The sequence below is a fragment of the Ursus arctos genome, unplaced genomic scaffold (genome assembly GCF_023065955.2).
Source record: "Ursus arctos isolate Adak ecotype North America unplaced genomic scaffold, UrsArc2.0 scaffold_14, whole genome shotgun sequence".
Classification (NCBI taxonomy): Eukaryota; Metazoa; Chordata; class Mammalia; order Carnivora; family Ursidae; genus Ursus; species Ursus arctos.
Window position 1 is genome coordinate 63,585,995 of NW_026622808.1, and position 20,428 is coordinate 63,606,422.

The 20,428-nt window shown below is 46.8% G+C and overlaps 1 protein-coding gene and 1 long non-coding RNA gene across 5 annotated transcripts in view; one reads left to right on the plus strand and one right to left on the minus strand.

The window, feature by feature from the left end:
* The window catches only part of LOC113257145 (uncharacterized), a 28,337-nt gene extending 8,057 nt beyond the window's left edge, over positions 1 to 20,280 (minus strand). Inside the window, exon 1 of one of the 3 annotated variants that reach the window (XR_003316852.4) lies at positions 20,196 to 20,280. This is a non-coding gene — a long non-coding RNA (uncharacterized LOC113257145). Of the gene's footprint in view, positions 1 to 20,018; positions 20,156 to 20,195 lie in introns of those variants that run through there. The other 2 variants (XR_008959124.1, XR_008959125.1) reach the window with 2 other exon arrangements.
* On the plus strand, positions 822 to 18,666 carry CPNE9 (copine family member 9). 2 transcript variants are annotated; one of them, XM_026501318.3, is made up of 21 exons: positions 822 to 915; positions 1,432 to 1,472; positions 1,587 to 1,633; positions 1,729 to 1,832; positions 2,298 to 2,334; positions 2,556 to 2,558; positions 2,830 to 2,906; positions 6,551 to 6,614; positions 6,730 to 6,833; positions 7,080 to 7,184; positions 8,583 to 8,624; positions 8,944 to 9,019; positions 9,128 to 9,181; positions 9,595 to 9,656; positions 10,384 to 10,430; positions 11,295 to 11,476; positions 11,730 to 11,857; positions 15,379 to 15,481; positions 16,064 to 16,121; positions 16,503 to 16,576; positions 18,227 to 18,666. In XM_026501318.3, exons 1-21 carry the CDS (start codon positions 848 to 850, stop codon positions 18,410 to 18,412), a joined length of 1,662 nt encoding a protein of 553 aa, XP_026357103.1. In that variant the 5' UTR covers positions 822 to 847; the 3' UTR covers positions 18,413 to 18,666. The 2 variants fall into 2 exon arrangements, with proteins under 2 accessions (XP_026357103.1, XP_057167899.1); XM_057311916.1 differs by lacking the exon at positions 2,556 to 2,558.
* Positions 20,281 to 20,428: the final 148 nt, after the last annotated feature.

Below are 20,428 nucleotides of genomic sequence, written 5' to 3' on the forward strand. Positions count from 1 at the left end.
AGAGTAGATTGCACCCTCACAGTATGTCTGCATCTCTACCACCATGAAGTCAAGAGTTCAAAGACACGGGCAAAGAGCTTTTCAGAGTGCTATCACAGCCACCATTTACTGCGTTCTGGCTCAACACAAAAGAGGTCATCCATGTGACTGCCCAGAGGAAGGAAATAATACCGATGAACATTTCTTTAGTACTTACTGTGTACAATCCCCTGAGCTAAGTCCTTTATGTGGATTATCTCAAAATTTTACACCACCACAAGTAGGTGCTGTTCTGGCCTTTCACTGATGAGACTGAGCCACAGAGATGTTGAGTAACTTGCCCAAGGTCACACAGCTAATAAAAATAAATGTAAAACTCTATTTGGAGACCTAGGCAGGGCGGAAGTGGGAAAGGGAAGAAGCAGACTGTTTAGGGAGCAGCTCAGGAAGAGGAAGCGTCCCCAACGCCCACCAGGCGCCCCAAACCCTTCAGCACCGCGGACAGTTCTCAGAGGGTTTTTGGGTTTCGCCAGAGTGAAAAGAGCTGGGAGGACTCTCCCAAGGTACGGGCTGGATTTGGGGTCGGGGTTAGTTTCCTGGCTGGCTCGAGGCTGCTCCAATGGGGCGGGGGCCGCCCGCAGGGCCGGGCGGGGCTAGGTTACCATCTGGAGTCGCTGCCGCCGGCGGCCACAGTCAAGGCGCGATCGGCTGGAGTCGCGCAAGCAGGGCTGGAGGGAGTGCAGCCGCCGCCGCCGCCGCCGCCACCGCTGTCGCGGCGGCACATGGACCAGACCCGCCACTGCTGCCGCCCCTAGCCCCGGCGGCCCCTGTCTCACAGCCTCCCGCAGCTCCGGGCACTCGACCAGCCATGTCTCTCAGCGGAGCTTCTGAGCGCAGCGTACCGGCCACCAAGATTGAAATTACCGTGTCCTGCCGGTGAGCCGCCACGCTGGGGAGGGCGTAGGCACTGCCCCTGCCCCAATCGGCTGTGGGGCTTGGAGCGGACAAGGGCCAGACCCCGGGGGAAAGAAGCATCCAGGGCCGGAAAATCTCAGATTCAGACTTAGGGGAGTCGCTGGCGGGTTCGGGGAGGGGGTTTCTTTGAACAGCTCCACCGGCAAATAAAAGCTCAGCCTGCGGGTTCAAGGGACGGGTCACGGGGATCCAGTAGGATCTGGGCCCCAGGAGGACAAAGTTCTGGGGCTAACCCTCTATCCTGGGCCCTTGAAGACAGTGTGGATGCATGGATAATGATTCTTGAGCCGATATTTCCGGTGCTGTCCAGGGTGCTGACAACGCGGACACCCCCCCCCCCCCAACTCTCCACTGGGTGTAGTAATGGGAGAGGGAGATGCGATTTGAGCCCCATGCCTCCCCCGGGTGCCCAACTCAGGGCAGAGTCGAGGCACTGGGCTCCAGAATGACCCACCCACTGTCTGTCGCTTTCTCTAGGAACCTGCTGGACCTCGACACCTTCTCCAAATCCGACCCCAGTAGGAGGCGCCAGGGAGGGGAGGGGGAACTAGGGTCTGGGCGCGACTGAGGGGTGGGGAAAGGTTCAGGCCAACCTGACATCCTTCCTTCCCCGCCTCCACTCTCGCCTGCAGTGGTGGTGCTTTACACGCAGAGCCGGGCCAGCCAGGAGTGGCGAGAGGTGAGTCCAAGAGCCCTCTTCTAGCCAAGAGCTGCATGCCCCCCCATTACCTGCCCCCCGTCCGACCCCGTGCTAACTCTCCGCCCCCTATCCAGTTCGGACGGACAGAGGTGATTGATAACACGCTGAACCCAGACTTTGTGCGCAAATTCGTCCTCGACTACTTCTTTGAGGAAAAGCAAAACCTGCGCTTTGATGTGTGAGCCCCGCCCAGAATCCTGGGTTGTACCCCCTCCCCCCGCCCTGCCCGACCTGGATCCACGCAAAATTCTGGCAGGCTCCTCCCCAGCCCGGCCTCCCAGCCTCGTTCCTCCACCAGGCCGTTTGGTCCCACTCTAGTCTTAGCTCTGTCCCCAAGTCTAGCTTGGCTCTGCCCTTAGGTCATATCCAATCCAGTTCACTCCCCAGACCTGGTTGGGCCCAAAGCTTTGCACCCTCATTTAGCTCAGGCTCCATCAAGACCCCGCCCTGGTATGACCCTACCCCCAGCAGGCCCCTGATTCTCTGTGACCCTGACTCCTGCCCTAAAGGAGATCCTGACTGAATTTGGATCAAAGGCTGCCCCTCACTCTATCCACAATTTTAACCAGGATTCAAAACCCGACCCCTTTTCCAGGCTGTCTCTCACCAGCCCCACCTTATGCTGGTTCCACTCTCTTCCCAGATACAACGTTGACTCCAAAACCAACATCTCCAAACCGGTGAGCAAGCGTCCCCTCGCGGGCTAGCCAGGCACACAGGAGGCGCTCAGTGTGTTAAACAACCTTCCTTAGAACCCTCCTACCCCTCAACCCCAACTCTACCTTCTTGGGCCCCAAACCCATCCTCCCAGCCCTACTCTCCTGCTCCTGTCTCTTGGTTTCCCACCCATGCCTTTTACTCACTGTTCCTCTTCCTTCTCGGCCACCTCTGGGACATGCAGAAGGTGAGGCTGAACGGGGCTGGCTTTGGGATGGTGGGGTGTGGAATAGATGGTGAGGTGTGGGATGGCATTGTGGAGAGCAATAACAGCAGGGCCAAGAAGCAGAATTGGTCTGAGGACCCCTTCCCCATCCTTCAAAGCACAGGCAGGGCAATGCTTCTAGTATTCTGCCATCCTGGAACACACTGGTCAGTGCAGCAGTGTCACCAGGGCTAGGCTGGGACTCTGCATCCTCAGTCTCTCCTGTCGTTTTTGACTCCATGTCCTGGTGCAGGATTTCCTGGGACAAGCGTTCCTGGCCCTGGGAGAGGTGATCGGAGGCCAGGGAAGTCGTGTAGAGCGACACCTCACGTGAGCTGAACAAGAAGGGGTGCTGGGGAAGGGTGGGTGCCTCCAAATTTTCCTCCCAAAGACACTGCTGACCCAATAGCAGTAAAGGCTGGGACTCCCCCTGGTTGGGAGCCTTCAATGGCTCCCTTCACCCTCCTGGGAAAGACCAATCTCCAGTGCTCTGTTCAAGTCAGTCTCAGGCCTGACATGTCTTGTCTTGTCCTCTCTCTCTCTCTCTCTCTCTGTCTCTATCTGTATGTCTGTCTCTCTCTCACCTCACTCTTTTTCTAAGTCTGATTCTACCCTTAAGGTCCAATTCCAAGCTTTTATCCTCCGGGAAGCTTCCCCTCACCAAATCAAGACCCCTGGAATTTCTATTACATTTGCCCACTAAATATTTATTAGCATGTTTTATATGCCATACTCTGTGCTAGGCAACAGGGACTCATCTGTTCCATAAATACTACTGGGCATATAATCTATGTCAGCCACTGTTCAAGGGGCATGGGTTGTAATGATGAACATAACAAAGGTTCTGCCCTCAGGGAGCTTATCCTATAGAAGGTGGGGGATAAACTGTACAAAATAGACATAATAAATAAGTAAATTATATAATATGTTGGAAGACATTAATTGCTATGGAAAAAAGGCAAAGTAGAGCAGAATTAGGAGGACTGGAAATGCTGGGTGAGTGGGACTTGCAATACTCAGCAGAGTGGTTGAGTAGGATTTATGGAGAGGTAACTTTAGAGCAATAACCTGGAGGACATAAGGAGGTGAGCCATGCAGATATCAGGATGTGGAATGTTCCAGGCAGAGGAAGCTGCCAGTGCAAAAGCCTAATATGTTCAGAAAGCAGCAAGGAGCCCAGTGTAGCTATAGCCAAGTGAGCAAGGAGGAAGAAAGGAGGAGATGAGACTGGAGAGTTAACAGTTTAGGGCCTTGTAGTCACTGTAAGGACTTTAGCTTTTACTCCGAGTTGGGAGTCACTGGAAGGCTCTGAAGAGAGGAGTGACATGAATGATGCTGGCTGCTGGATTGAGAATAAACCTTGGGTAGATGAAGATAGTAGCAGGAATCCCATTGGAAGGCTATCACAGTAACCCAGGGTGCAGCAGTGCAGGAGAGAAACGGTCAGATCTGGATATAACTTGAAAGTGTAGCCAACAGATTCCTGACAGGTTGAATACGGATGTGAGAGGAGAGGAGGAGTCAAGGATGACACCAAGCCCTTTGGCCTGAACATCTGGAAGGATGGAGTTGCCATAAATGAGATGGTTAAAAAAAAATTGCAGGGGGGATTTAATCAGGAGTTCAGTCTGACTCCTGTTGAATTTGGTAATTTTTATTAGACATCCTAGCGATATGTCAAATAGACAATAAGATGCATGAGTTATAGATGCTCTTTCAGGCCAGGAGACTAGATGAAATCACCAAGGGAGTGAGCAGAGAAAGAAAAGACCAAACGCTGAGACTCCATGAATTGGAACTAGAAAAGGAGACATAGAAGGAGTATTAATGAAGTAGGAGGAGGACCAAGAGAAGAGGTGTTGTCCTGGAGGCAAAGTGAAGGTTGTGTATTAAGGAGAGAGTGACCAGCCATGTCAAATGCTGCTGCAGGGCTGAAGTTCTGAAGGAAGAGGAGGGGGTGACAGCCTGGTTGGAGAGGGTTAGAAGAGAATGGAAGAGAGGAATGAAAGTCAAGAAATCTTTCAAGGCGTTTTGCTGCAAAGAGAAGAGAAAAGAAGGGGTGGTTAGGGAAGGAAGTGAGGTCAGAATAGGTTTGCATTTTTTAACATGAGAAAAATTATACCACATTTGTATGTTAAGGGGAATGACCCAGTAGAAACTGAAAAATTGACATAATAAAAAAAAAAAAGGAGAGACTTGGTGGAATGATGTCCATGTACAGGCAAGAGGGTGTGGAATGTAGCACACAGTGGAGGGATAAATAGGCACACGGATAGTCATTTATAGCAACAGTTGCGTGGGTGAAGATACTGGAGGCAAGGTAGGTGTGGTGGTAGGTCTGTGGACATTCTCTTCTGGTTGCTTCAGTTTTGTCAGTGAAGTAGGAAACAAGGTCATTGGCTGAGTGAGGATGGGGGAGGAGGCTTTCTGGGTTTGAGGAGAGAGGAGGAGTGGAACTGTCATCTAGCAGAACTAGAGAGTGAAGTATGATTAAGGACCCTCTTGAGGTTTGTGGTCATGCATTTAAAATGAGACCAGTTAGGGGTGCCTGGCTGGCTCAGTCAGTAAAGCACATGACTCTTGATCTCAGGGTCATGAGTTCAAGCCCCATGTTGGGTGCAGAGATGACTTTAAATAAATAAATAAGATGTAAAAAAAAAAAAAGTGAGACCAGTTAACAAGATTGTGTGTTTTCCTCCGGCCTTATTCAGCTGCACAGGTGCAGTACAGGTTAGGCAGAGAATTGGATTTAACTAGGGCTGTGGTTCTGCCAAATAAGTATACTGAAGTGACGGAAGGGCAATGGATAAAGGGTAGGATGCAAGGGAGTGATTATTATAATCATTGACTGGAATTCACACTGGGTAAGGAGGTGAGGGAAAACATTAAAGAGTCAAAGAACAGAGAGAAAGCAGTAAGATCAGAGACTTGGTCCTGGGTGTGCAGGTGAAAAGTTCCTATATTCCTCACACTCTTTTTAAAGCACGAAGAGTCAAAAATTGAAGGAGCCAAAGAAATGGTTCAACATTCATGTCAAAGATGGGAAAAATCACATAGTAAGTTGGAACCAGAACTTGAACACAGAACACTCCTGACCTAGCTTTCTCTCTGCCACAATTGGGAGCCCTTTGGGGTCAAGGTTCACAGGCCCATATCAGCAAGGTCCCTGACCACTTGGAGACCCAAGGCAAGGCAAGTTGGAGATGGATGTCCTAATATGTACCCTTCAAATACACAGAAGAAGTGTCCCTTCTTGGGTCAGGAGAGTATAAGGCTTCCCTTGTCTTTTTTATTTACTCTTCACATTTTATTTTACTCTTCGGAAAGAACCACATTTTTGATCTAACAAAACAGCCTTTTGTCCTAGGTCTGGATAGAAATTCCTCTCCCTCATTCAGGACTGCTACATCACACTCTACTTGCCTATCGGCTTTGACATCCCACCTCCCTCTGGAAGCTCTCTGAGGGCACGGTCTAGCAGAACTGGAGAGTGCCAATTGGCCAATTCATACCTAGCCCAGTGCCTGACATAAAGTAGATACCAAGGTCTGCTTTGAGAAATTTAACCACCTTCATATCAATAAAGCTTCCCAATTGCTTGTCCTTCTGTGCATTCATTCAGATCTTTTCACAACCCCGAGAGGTGGGCATGATTCCCATTTCATAGACGAAACTAGGACCCGCAAAAAAGGAAATAACTTACTCAGGACTTTAAATCCTTTGTCTTTCCCAAGCTACCATTATAACATGTCCACCTAGGCCAGATTAGCCCCTTCCTTTCAGACTACAGACCGCTTCCCTATCAAAGTCAGGCCCTTCCCACAAGGAACCACCCAGGGCAGAAAGGGATACATTTAGGGGACTGTCAGGAAATGGCATATTGAATCCCCTGGCCCACCTAATCCCAGATTGGCTACCCCATTCCTCGCTGCCTACTCTCCCTCCCCTCACAAAGAGGCTTTTTCTGCTTCCAGGGGTGTACCAGGCAAGAAGTGTGGGACCATATTGCTGACTGCAGAGGAGCTTAGCAATTGTCGGGTCAGTAAAGGCCATATGCTAGACCCACAAGGCTCCCTTCTCTCCTAAACTCCCTTTAGTGGACTGTTTGAGGCTATGAACAATTTGGGTGTCAACAGCCAAACTTCATTCCTAGGACATTGCCACCATGCAACTGTGTGCAAACAAGCTGGACAAGAAGGATTTCTTTGGGAAGTCAGACCCCTTCCTTGTATTCTATAGGAGCAATGAGGATGGCACGTGAGTCAATCTTCTCCCGTGGCACCCACCCCTGCCCTGCTGTGACCATGGTCCCATTAGGGCTCTCGGGCTGGATGTGGGGCATCTTAGACTCTACCAGGACCTGAGCTCACAATTCACTCAAGGCAGCTCACAATATGTGCTTAACAAGTGGGGAAATCCCAGGAATCTCCAAGAGTATGAGGCCCTATCTCTGGGCTCAGTTCTGCCCCCAAGGCAAGTTCCAGGCCTCTTGCTCCTCTCCAGGTTCACCATCTGCCACAAGACGGAGGTTGTGAAAAACACGCTGAATCCTGTTTGGCAACCCTTCAGCATCCCTGTGCGGGCATTGTGCAATGGAGACTATGACAGGTCTGCTTCAGTGTAAGCTAGGGAGTAAGGGAACAAGGGCATGAGAATGGGATTCCTGGGCCCCAGAGTGCTGGCAGAAGTGTCACAATAGTTTTGGAGGATCCTGCTTGGTGAGACAGAGTTTTGGGCACGGAGATAAGTAGGTGGGGAAGCAAATGGATGGCCACATAGACGGATAGGAGGATGGATGGGTGGGTGGGTAGATGAAAGGGCAAATGAACACATGAATAAACAGATACATGGATGGAGGGTCGGATGGATGGATAAGCTGGTGAATGGATGGATGGGTATAGGGGTGGGTGTGTAAGAGGACTGGTGTGTGGGTAGAAGGGGAGATGGATGGATAGGTAACAGATGAGTGGATAAGTGGACTGATGGGCAGATCAGGAGATGGACAAATGATGGATGGATTAATGGATGAATGAATAGATGGATGGGTATATAAGAGATTGTTAGATGCCTGGAGAGGCAGAGGGATGACTGAAAAAGCAGGAGGATAAATAGGTAGAGCAAAAGGTGGATTGGTGAGTGAATGGTAGATGGATGGAAGGATCAGATTAATTAGTTGATTAAGGAGTGTAAAGTAGATGGATAGGCTGACCATATGAACTAATAAATGGACAGTATGAAGACAGGTGAGTGGGTGGAAGGATGGATGGGCACATACATGGATGGTTATGTAGATGAATGGATGATTCTATGGACAAATGTGATAGATGGGTGTTTGGTTAAATAGCTGAATGGACAGAGATGGATGCTTGCATACATCAGTAAGTCAGTGAATGCCTGGACGTATAGTTAGATGGGTGGATAAAGAAAGGGATTTAAAAGGTAATTAGATTGGCAAATGTATGGGCAAGTGGGTGGCTACATGGATAGATAGTTGTATAGATTGCAACACAGATATATGGACATATAGGAGGACTTAGGCATAGTACTTAAGATCAAAGTCTTTGGAACCAGGATGTCTGAGTTTAAATCTCAGCTGAACCACTTACTAGTTATGGTTCTTAGTCAAGTTACTGGTTTTTTTGTATCTCAGTTTCCTTATCCAAAAATAAGAATAATAGTACTTACTTTATAGGATGGTTGTTAAATCAAATGAGTCCATCTACAAAAGCATGTAACAATGCCTAGAATATAGTAAGACTCAACAAGTAGTAAAGAATAGTAATAGTGGTACAAATAGCAGTAGAAGAAATAATGGCAGTGGCAGTAGATAGTTGGGTATGTGCATGGACTGGTGAATGAATAAATAGGATGGATGGACCGATGGGAGGAAGGTTGAAGGAAAAACAGGTGGGTGTATGGGAGGATGATCTGTGTATGGTTAAGTCGGTGAGGGTGTCTCTAGGATTTATCATACGTGCTAGCCTATGCTTATCTCCTGCATTTCAGAACAGTGAAGATTGATGTGTACGACTGGGACCGGGATGGAAGGTAGAACTGCCCCACATAGTACTTTCTTTTCTTGCAGTTAATTCAAACACCTTCCTATAACATGTAGTACATTCACTAGTAACCCAAAGTGGCCTTAGGAGTCAAGAAGGGTGATAACAGATGCCAGGACCTTGAGTACAACTGACCCTCTTGGTTGCATCTTCCTTCTCTCCCCCTTAACTTGGCCTCTCTTCTGGCCCCAACCCCCTGGCCCTGCAGCCCAAGTAGAAGCAGGGGATAGTGGGAACAAAAGATTAGTTTCAGGGCTGGCTCCAAGCCAAAAGCAGCTGCTGCTCACCCACCCCTGGCCTCACTGCAGCCATGACTTCATCGGTGAGTTCACCACCAGCTACCGGGAGCTGAGCAAGGCCCAGAACCAGTTCACAGTGTATGAGGTGAGAACTCCAGCCCTGTCCAGGTTGCCCAGGCCTTCCAGCCCAGTGTGCTCAGTCTGTAGCTCCCTTCCTCTGTTTCCCACCATCACTGTTATCTTCTTCACTTAGGTACTTAACCCTCGGAAGAAATGTAAGAAGAAGAAATATGTCAACTCAGGAACTGTGAGTGCTCCCTAAAGCTCTGGTCCTCCCTAGATCCTTCTGTTTCTATTCCCACTGACATAATATGATAAATGTTGGGGGAAGGCTGTGGGCACAGATTACTTGGATATAGTAATGTTGGGCCCAAGGTGGCTCCATTTAAGTTTCTTTTGTTTTCTTTTGTCTTCTCACCGAAGGAAAGTTGTTTGATCTTTACTATTTTGCAGAATTTTTTTTTAAACTTAAGTTGTATTTCCCAATTTAATACACTTTTGGAAATCCAAGTCTGTTTCTGACAGCTTCCTCTTTTTTGCCCCTTCAGAAATCACACAGGGTTGGGGAGTGTGGGGTAGGGGGTGGAATCATGTGCCTCTCTGCCTTCTGCCACCCAACTGCCCTTTCCAAAGTAGCAGGGCTGTCTCTTTGTTCCACAGGTGACGCTGCTCTCCTTTTCTGTGGACTCTGAATTTACTTTTGTTGATTACATCAAGGGAGGGTGAGTTACAGGCCAGGTTCTGGGCTGAATGACCAGCATTGAGTTACTCCCAGTTCTAAGCCTCAGTTTTCTTATTTATGAATGGTTAGGGTCCATGGAGATAAACTTTTAAACACTTGGCAAACTATACAGTGCTCTGTAAAATGCATTATGTTGTCCATCTTAGTTTTCTTCATGAGGCTGACTTTCATCTCTAGCTTCCAGGCCTCCCATGGGAAGATGAGAGACCAGTGGTCTTCAAAGATGGCCCCAGTAACCTGGCTGGGGTTCAGATAAAAATCATGGCCAGTCAACAGAAAGAGGCCAAGAGAGAGGGAAAACCCAAGCAGACCAAAGGAGACATTCCATTTGGCTCAATAGTGGTAGGCTGACCTGGGTAAAGTACTTTGCTTCTCCGAAGCTCACTTTTCTCCTATGCAAAATGGAGATGTTAATTACTACTTCAGGGCTATAGTAAGGATTAAGTTAAATGACATAAATTACATACACTTGTCACACAGTAGGCATTTAATTCTGCTACCCAAAGTGTGCTCCATGGACCAGCAGCATCTGCATCGTCTGGGAGTTTGTTAGAAATGTAGAATTTCAGGCTCCATACAGACCATCCAGATCAGAATCTGCATTTTAACACTATCTCCAGGTGATTTGTATGCACAGTAGTGTTCGAGAAATCCTGATATAATAAGTATTGGTCCCTCACTTCTCAATCCATCTACTTCCCCAACAGGACACAGCTGAACTTCACAGTAGCCATTGACTTCACAGCTTCTAATGGTGAGGCATGGATGGGGGAATGGGGTATGGAGGAATTCTAAGGAATTCATTAGGGATTGGCCTGGATTCTGACCTGGGGATAAGAGTTCACCTACCCAGGGGTGCCTGGGTGGCTCAGTCAGTTAAGAGTTCACCTACCCAGTAAGCCCAGGCTTGAGGCAAAGCCCAGCCAGGCTGGTACTGGGACAAGAGTTTGGGGGGACATTATTGGGTATAATGGGGAACAGAGGGTAAAAGAAAATACGTGTGTCAATGAATTTTTAAAAGTTGAAAGGATAGATACCTCAAGAAGTGGACAAGTAAATGAATGGATGGGAGATAACAGGGGTGTAAGGAGAAATGAAGCAGTAAATGAGTGAGTAATGACTGGGTAGGTAAATAGATGAATAAACCAAGTAGGTAGATGGTTTAATGAGTGAGTACAATAGGTTGGACAAGTGGATACATGATTAGGTATGCAGGTGGACAAATGGACAGATGTTTAAATTGGAGAAATAACAGGTAAGTAGACAGGATAATGAATGAGTGGATAGATGGATGAGTACATATGAAGACAGGTGGGTGGTAGTTGGGTAGATACTGGATAAGAGAATGGAGAGGAAGATGGATAGAAAAGGATGGGTAGATTGAAAGATGGATTTATGTCAAGTGGATGGGAGAATGGATATGTGGGTAAGTGGATAAACTGATGGATAGATATAGGGGTTGGTGGATGGATAGAGGGATAAATGAATATATGGATGATTGGGCAAAATAATGAGGGAGTACATGGGTAAAGAGTGGGTGAATGGATAGTATACATGGATGGACAGGTGAATAAATGATCAAGGTGACCATGAGGCTGGGGGTCCTGTGTCCCTACAGGGAATCCTCTGCAGCCCACCTCCCTGCACTATATGAGCCCCTACCAACTCAGCGCCTATGCCATGGCCCTCAAGGCAGTGGGCGAAATCATCCAGGACTATGACAGTGACAAGCTCTTCCCAGCCTATGGCTTTGGGGCCAAACTGCCTCCAGAAGGACGGATCTCCCACCAGTTCCCCCTGGTATAGTATAGGCCAGAGCCTACACTCCATGCCCTGGCATCTGGTCCACTCAAGTTGGTGAATTTCTTCTCAGGGTCAAGTACCTTCAGAGGACCAGGAAACTAAGAGAGGGGAGCAGAGCAGGGAGGGGAGCAGGGCTGGAGTTTGGAGGGGAGCATGAGAGAGAGAGATGGAAAAAAGGAGTGAGGTGGGATCAGAGTACTCCTGGGTATATCCTGCATGGCTCAGCCCAGCAAGGTATCTTCCCTGACAGAACAACAACGATGAGGACCCCAACTGTGCAGGCATTGAAGGTGTGTTGGAGAGCTACTTTCAGAGCCTGCGCACAGTGCAGCTCTATGGCCCCACCTACTTTGCTCCTGTCATCAACCAGGTGGCCAGGTAAGGGAACTGGGTGGGGACTGGGAGGAATGAGGGGACCCAGACAGAGGACTGACTTCCCAAGGATAGTCAAGACCACTCTTGGGTGAACCTGGGCTTTGGGGAAAGGGTAAAATTTTCAGTGTTGGCCAGGCTCTGATATAAAGAGATAAATGCGTTATACTGGGATAGAGAGGGTGTCAACAAACTACCCCAATCCCACTCTCTGGGAACGATTCAGGCCTCAAGTTTGGGGAAAAGAGAGATGGTCCTATAGCACAATGGTTAAGGCACAAGCTTTGGCATCAGACCTGGCTCCACTCCTCACTAACCATGTGACCTAAAGCAACTTAGCCTCTGTAAGTCCCCATTTCATCCCTATAAATGGGTAAAATAATGGATAACAATAGCACTATTTTATAGGGTTATTGGGAGGTTAAAATTAGATAACAAAGTAAGAATTATTAGCACAGTGTCTGGCCCATGATAAGTGCTCAATAAATAGTAGATTAAAAAATAGGAAAGTAACTTCTAAAAATAGAAGAGTAACTCCAGGGGCACCTGGATGGCTCAGTTGAAAGAGTGTGCAACTCTTGAACTTGGGGTTGTGAGTCTGAGCCCCACGTTGGGTGTAGAGATTACTGAAATGAATAAATAAATAGAAACTTAAAAAAAAACCTCAAAATTTTCAGAATAAAAAAACACAAGATCACATATCAAATCACTTTTTAAAATGCAAATAAAATGACAACTAAAACCAAACATATGTCATTAAACATAAATTGGATAAGTTCACCTATTAAAAGAAAAAGACTCTCTGATTGAATAAGACAATAAAATAATAAGAAACCCTAAAATATGCTGAATAGAAGAGATCCAGCTAAAACAAAGTACCTCAGAAAGCTTGAAAGTAAAAAGATTAAACAAAAAAAGAGAATATAAATGGAAGGATTTCAGGTAGATTTATACGCCTATAGACTTCCCTTTTCCCTAATAAAAATTGTTTATGTAATTCATAATGAAGATAATAGTTTCTTTCAATTACAAAAGAATTGCTGTAGAAAATGTCAAGGATGGAGAAATGAAATAAGAAATCACCCAGAATACTGCCCATGGGAATGTAGATGTATATACAGTTATTGACATTTTTTTCCTTATGAATCCATAATTGCAATCAAATTACATGCAGGGGCGCCTGGCTGGCTCAGTCAGAAGAGCACGCAACTCTTGGCCTCAGGGTTGTGAGTTTGAGCCTCATTCTGGGTGTAGAGATTACTAAAAAAATAAATAAACTTTAAAAAGTTGCATGCAAAAGTTCACTACTGATTTTTTCACTTAATATTGGAGACTGAGCATATTTTTCTTGTTATTAAACAGATTTCTTAATTTTATCTTAGTTCACTCATTCATTGAATGAACATTCAATATAGAGGCAATGTAGCATGAATGTGGGCTTTGGAGCCAGACTAGTTAAGTCGATACACCCACTCTACCACTCCCTAGCTATGTGAATTTGAGCAAGATCCTGAACCTCTCTATGCCTGTTTCCTCAATTGTAAAATGATAATAATAACAGCAATATCATAGGGCTGTTGTGAGGGTTAACTAAATTAATATATGTCAAGCACTTAGTGCCTGCCACATCGTAAGTGCTTTAAGTGTCAGCTATTACTGTTACTATTATTATCATTATTACTATTCAAAGGGCATCTGCTGTATGCTCAGTTCTCTGCTGGGGCACTGGAGACTCACAGATGAATCACATCTAGTCTCTGCCCTTGGGAGCTCCCGCCTTGGTGCAGGAGACAGAAATATAAATAAATCATTACTTTCCGTAGGCCAGAGCTTCCCCGACTTTTCCAGCAAGTTGCCTGTTGGCAAAGGCAAGCGACTGCTTCCCCCAGGGGAATCTTAGGGGCACAGCTGAAAGCAACCCGGCTGAAAATGTCTTTGAAGTCACCATATTTATCTTAAAAATTCATGCAAATTTTACATTCTCCTCATGTGGTGTCCATGTCTGCTTTAATTTGGAGGGGGAAAAAAGGTGTTTTAAGTACACTTAGAGTCATCTAGCTTTATCCACCAGATCATACAGTAGAATGAATGCTCCAGGTATCCTGTCTCCCTGGGCACACATGCTGGTACCCTCATGGGTGTGAAAACCCATGTGGAAGGACAGCCCATCTTGGTGGGCGGTATCCTAGCAGGCAGAGGGAGAAGAGGGGAGGGTGTAACCTAGTTATAGGAGATTACTTAGCTGGATCTAGAGGGCAAGTTGGACTTTATCAGAGAAAGAGATGCAGAGTAGGCCTGGCAGAAGGAACAGCATGTGAAAAACACAGAGCCATAAAGGGGCAAGCTCAGGAAACAATAAACAATGAATTATGACCAGAATGTACAATGTATATGGAAGAGTATCTAAAGAACAGGCCAAGAATGGAGAGTGGAGGAATTAAGAGCTCAGGCTTTAGGCTTAATTGGGTTCTTTTATTGAGCACTTGAAATGTAGCTCAGGTGAATAAGAAACCAAATATTTACTTCATTTACCTTAATTAATTTAAATTTCAATATTCACCTGTGGCCAGGGTCTGCCTTATTGGATAGTGCAACTCTGTCCTTTCCAACCTACTCAGGGCCTAAGACTGGGAGTCGAGAGACCAGGATGTGCTGTGACCTTTGTGTTCTCTGAAGGTCTCATTTTTCGTATATGTAAAATAAGGGGACTGGGCTCAATAACTTCTGAAGTACTTTTCAGATAGAAAAATCTGGGATTCAAAGATTGATGGTGAGAGAAGGAAAAGGAGGTTGGGAGCAGCTGTTAGACTGCCTAAGGACCCAACAGCATAGGCAATGGGAGGTGGCCAGCAGAGGGGAGAAGGAACAAAGAAGAAATGGGTGAGAAAGAGAAGAAAGAAGGCCTTTAGCCTTTGGTCTTGCCCTGTATAAAAAGCAAAATCTTTCTAGGGGCTGTTAAAGGCCTGTGTGATCTGGCCCCTACCCCATCTCAATCACATGGTTCACTTAGCTTCTCTCACTTTCTGGGCTCCAGACACAGTGGGCTTCCTTCAGTTCCACCACAAGGCCCTTGTCTGTGGTATTCCCTTTGTTCCTCCTTTTGCTTCGCCTCTTCCTTCATCCTCAAACATTGTTTCCTTAAAGAAGCCTTCATTGACCTGCGGGACTATGTTAGGATCCCCTACTAGACACTGTCCTAGCAGTGTCCCTTTCTATCACAGTACTCATCACAAGAATAATTATACCTATTTCTGTGATTCTGAGACTAATGTCCTCCCTCGAGATGGCTGGGATTAATTAGTTTATTCTCATTGTGTACCTCCAGTGCCTACTATAAGTTCTCCATAAATGTTACTGGAGGGATATCAGGCAGGGGCAGGCATCCAGATCTGGGGAAGGACCATGAGCTTCAGAAACCCCAATCCTTGCCCACTGCTTATACACTGGTGGTGGAAGCTTTAGGGGTAGGGTGTTCCCTTGACCTCTCTGGGCTTTCAGCTGGACTATGATCTTGGACTCTCAACCAGGGCTGCAGCAAAGATCTCTGATGGTTCACAGTACTACGTTCTGCTCATCATCACTGATGGGGTCATCTCTGACATGACGCAGACCAAGGAGGCCATTGTCAGTGTAAGTATAAGGAGGAGGGCTTGGCAGGGAGGGGCACTGTTAATAACTGTGAAGGGTTTGAGATTTTACCCTACTTGCAAGCTAACAAATTAGCCCTCCAGTTTCATGGATGCTGGCAGAAGACACAAGGCTCCTGGATTGGAGACAAAGGACTTTGTTATTCTCAGGCATAGCAGTAGCTCAATTATCAGCATTTGCTTTGATTCTAAGTCCCAATTCCCACAAGATGATGTCATTTGACACCTGCACCCACAGTGGGATGCATTATAGGTCATAAACCCTGAGCTTATGGTATCTGAATCTTTTATAATGGGCAGCAAGCATGCCTCCCCTTTGTTCCAGTGTGAGATACTTTACTAAACTGAATAGTAAACAAACCTGCCCTTTGCTCCAAAGGAAGACACTATATCTTTCAAGGCTGTTTGATAAGCAGACATCCTTGAAAAGATAGTCTGGAACAAAGGGAATCAGTGCCTCTGCTTTATATGCAGAAACATGAAACATGCACAGAGAATTGTCCCCAGTAGTCACCTCCATTGTTATGACTGCTCACCCCAAACATTCAACCTCTTTCCCTCACAGGCCTCCTCACTGCCTATGTCTATCATTATTGTCGGTGTGGGACCAGCCATGTTTGAAGGTGAGTAGGATCAGGGGTGTCCATGAATGAGACCAAGAACTGGGGAAAATAGGGGAGGATCTGGGCACCCAGGCCTGCCTCACATAAAAGATAAGACGGATACCTGTGTTGGGCCTTGGCCAAGTCACAGACCTTCTCTGAACCTATTTCCTTATTATAACCAAGGCTGTTGATATGAATACTTCCTTCTTGGGGTTCCTTGGTGGACGGAATGCATCGGAAGGCATAATAACAACTCTGTAACAGTGCCTAAAATTTGTTAGGACTTGAATACAACCACTAAATATTCTCATGATGACTCTGAAGTGGAGCTAACAAGGAGGGGGGTAGCCTGGGTTGGTGTGGGAGAGGACAATTAGCTGAAGGTTGTCTTCTCTGCAGCAATGGAAGAGCTGGATGGTGATGACGTGCGCGTGTCCTCTAGGGGACGCTATGCAGAACGGGACATCGTTCAGGTAGATCTAACCAGGGAGAGGAAGTCATGGAGCCAAAAGGCACAGTGGGAAAGACAGGCTAAGTTGGCAGCCACTCTCCCATACTGTCTTCTTAATAATCTACCTTTCTCCCTGTTACTCTTTCAGCCGTCCTGCATTCATTGAACAAATTCTTTTTGAGGAACAGGCAGGTTGCTGCAGCCATTCTGGATCCATAGTATAGGAGATCCCCAAAGCCCCCGCCCTCTAGTGGAGGCAACCAATAATAATCACACAGTTAGATATCTCATTAGATTGTGATAAGTGCTCCAGAGGAACAGGAAATGCCACTATGAGAGCCTATAACAGGGACTGGACTTAGCAGGGTAGTCAGGGAAGGCTTCTATAAGGAAGTGACATCTGAGCTAAAACCTAAAGGAGGCTTGCTCTACCTAAACACTGCAGGTAGAGAAGCAGCACATGCAAAGGCCCTGAGGCTCAGAAGAATTAGCACAAACATGGAAAAGGCAACAGGCCAGGGTGGCAGCATCCCAGGAAATGTGAAGAAGAGGGAGCCAAGGCCTTGCTGGTTATGATGAAGATTTGGAGTTTTGCTCTAAAGAATCAGAAATCTCTTGAAGGATTTTACATAGGGGACTGAGATGGTCAGACTTGCATATTAGGAGGAGCTCTGCTGCATGGAGACAGCAGCAGGTCGAGAGAAAAGGCACGTAGATAGACCTGTCAGTGAGGAAGCCTCTGAAGTCGTAGAGGAGAGATGACAGGGATCTGGACAGGAATGGAAGGAATGAGGATGGAGAGGAGAAGCAGGTTCAAAAGATTATTTAAGAACATTTTACAAGAGTTGATGCTTTGATTAAATGTGATGGGGAGTGAGGAAGGCTTCAAGGATGACTCTCAGTTTTCTAGCTTGAGCAACTGAGTGAGTGATAGTCCCATTTATTGGGAAAGGGAAGCTTGGGGGAGGAACAAATTTGGAAGAAAGGGCCAGAATTCAGTTGTGAACACACTGGGTTTGAGATATCTAAGACAAGTGAATGGAGATGTGATATAGGCAACTAAATATGTGGCTCTGGACCTTAAAAAAGAGACCAGGGATGGATGTATAAATTTGGGAGTCATCAGAGTACAGTTTTTAAAGTCAGGGAAGTATATGAAATCACCCAGGAAGAGAACTTAGAGAGAGAAGTGACCAGGTTTAGGAACAGGTAGACCCAGAGGAATGGGGGGGTGGGAGGAGGAACATCCAGAAAGGAACAAGAAAATCCAGAAGAGTGTGGTATGTCAAGAGTGGGATGTGTCTAGGAAGATTATGGTCAAATGTAATGAAAAGCTAAAGAGAAGTGAAGCAAGATGAAGACTGACAGTTATTGCCCACTGGACTGATTTGGTAACATAAGGGCTATTACATTGGCAAGAGCAGTGTCAGTACTGTGTGAAGCCAAACTGGAATGGGTTGGAGGTAAATAGAAGGTAAAAAAAAAAAAAAAAAAAAAAAAAGGAGGTAGGGAGAAAGTAAATGTGGAAAGCTGTCCAAGATAGGGGGAAAGAGATAGTGTGATATTTGGAAAGAGATGTTAGGGGTCAAAGAGGAAACCTCCTTACTGCTCCCCTTCCCATTCCTCTCTTCCCTGGCCATTACCCACACCTGATTATCTGTGCCTGTCCCAGTTCGTCCCATTCCGAGACTATGTTGACCGGTCAGGAAACCAGGTGCTGAGTATGGCCCGACTAGCCAAGGACGTGCTGGCTGAGATCCCAGAGCAGCTGCTATCCTACATGCGCACCAGGGATATCCAACCTCGTCCCCCACCTCCTGCCAACTCCAGCCCAACCCCAGCTCCAGAACAGCCCTGAGGAGCCTACCTATTCAGTAACTAGCAGTCTGCTTGCCTGCCCGCTGCTTCTCCTGAAAGCCAGAGGCACCTGGAGCCCTGGACCTTACTGAGTCCATTTTGGAGGATCAGTGCTGGCTGGTCGAGCCCTCTGTCCCCTCACCCACAGAAGGGCCTGGCACTGTCACCACCTCCCTGCCTTCATGCCAATAATAAAGCTGATCTTTACTCCACCTCTGTCTCATGGTTCTTGGGGAAGAGTGGGGGACCCTGGGGCCTAGGGCCACACCAAGAGAAGTGAGCAAAAATAGCTTCAGTGAAGGTTCATCCCCATCCTATCACCCATCCATTCAATCACTTCTTCATTCTTCAAACACTTTAAGAAATGATAAGTGAAACTTTGTGTGCATGTTTTTTCTGAGGAGAGGCCCACAGCTTTCGTCAGCTACTCAAAGGGGTTCCTGACTTCAAAGGGGGTCAGCTTTACAATGACTCTGTTCTGATCCATTTATCCTGAATCTTTTAATGAGGATAATAAAAAGAGCTAAAGGGGTGCCTGGGTGGCACAGCGGTTAAGCGTCTGCCTTCGGCTCAGGGCGTGATCCCGGCGTTGTGGGATCGAGCCCCACATCAGGCTCCTCTGCTATGAGCCTGCTTCTTCCTCTCCCACTCCCCCTGCTTGTGTTCCCTCTCTCACTGGCTGTCTCTATCTCTGTCAAATAAATAAATAAAATCTTTAAAAAAAATAAAAATAAAAATAAAAAGAGCTAAATACTTGAGTATTCATTACATATGTAGGTTATTTGCAAGCATATTCTTATTTAATCCTCACAACAATCCTGTGAGGTAAGCACTATATTTTATCTCCACTTTATACATCAGGAAACTGAGGCTCAGAGAGGTTAAGTCACTTTTTGAAGAGAACTCATCAGTTTGACTCCAGATCCCAAGATCTTAACCAGCAAACAACTTTCTGGAGTGTTACTTTTATTAGGATGTTTTTCAGAAAGCTTTATTTATGAAAATACATACATTAGTGTGGGTCGAATGCAAAGTTTGCATTAAGATACAATAGAAGCTTCCATTTACTTCGAGTTTTGCCCCAGAACCCTGGAAGACCCTTTCACGCTCTTCTTTGTTGTTGTTGTTTTAAAGATTTTATTTATTTGAGAGAGAGAGAGAGAGAACGAGCAGGGGAGAGAGGCAGACGCAGAGGGAGAAGCAGGCTCCCCGCACAGCAAGGAGCCCCATACGGGACTCAATCCCAGGACCCCGGAATTACGACCCAGCCAAAGGCAGACGCTTAATCAACCAGGCGTCCCTCACGCTCTTCTTTGGATGGCAAACTGAAGAGGCTCAGCAACAAGCATTGCTTCACAAGTGGACTCTTCCCAGCACCCAAGTTCACCAAAACCCCCAAGAACTGACAAGCTTTCGAGCTCTCTTTTATAAATACAGAATTTAAGATAGGAAAAATTTGACAACTTGCCCAAGTTCACATGGCTACTAAGTGGCCCAGTCACATTAAAACAGTTGTCTGTTTTGACAATCTTCCAGCCTTCCAACTCATAGCCATGATGCATTTCCCCGCTAACCCTAAAGTGTTCCCAGCATCTGAATCCCATTACCGTGCACAAGTCTTTTCACCAGCCTTTTTCACCTCCCCGAATTCGACCCCTTCCTTCAGATCCACACCTTTCCTCCAGTCCTGCTCCTTTGCCTTTCCCAAGCTCCTTCCCTTTCTTCAGCTACTCCCGTTATCCTTAACGTGGTTCCGCCCTTTCCTTCCAGCCCCGCCCCTTTACCTTTTCCACGCCCCGCCCTTTCACTTCAGTCTCGCGTCATTATTCCCAGCTGTCCTTTCTCCCCAGCCCAACGCCGTCCAGGCCCATCTAAAGCCCCTCCCTTTCTTCCCTAAGGCCCACTCTTCTGTTTAGCCCCACCCTTTTAACCCTGTTCAGCCCCTATTCTCCTTACTGGGGCCCGCTTTACAGATGTCCCCGCCCATTCTCCGCAAACTCCGCCCCATGGACTGGTT

Coding starts and splice junctions, on each gene's coding strand:
- CPNE9 (XM_026501318.3), top strand. CDS start 848: ATGTCTCTCAGCGGAGCTTCTGAGCGCAGCGTACCGGCCACCAAGATT. Junction 916..1,431: donor GAAATTACCGTGTCCTGCCG/GTGAGCCGCCAC, acceptor CGCTTTCTCTAG/GAACCTGCTGGACCTCGACA. Junction 16,577..18,226: donor CAGAACGGGACATCGTTCAG/GTAGATCTAACC, acceptor TGCCTGTCCCAG/TTCGTCCCATTCCGAGACTA.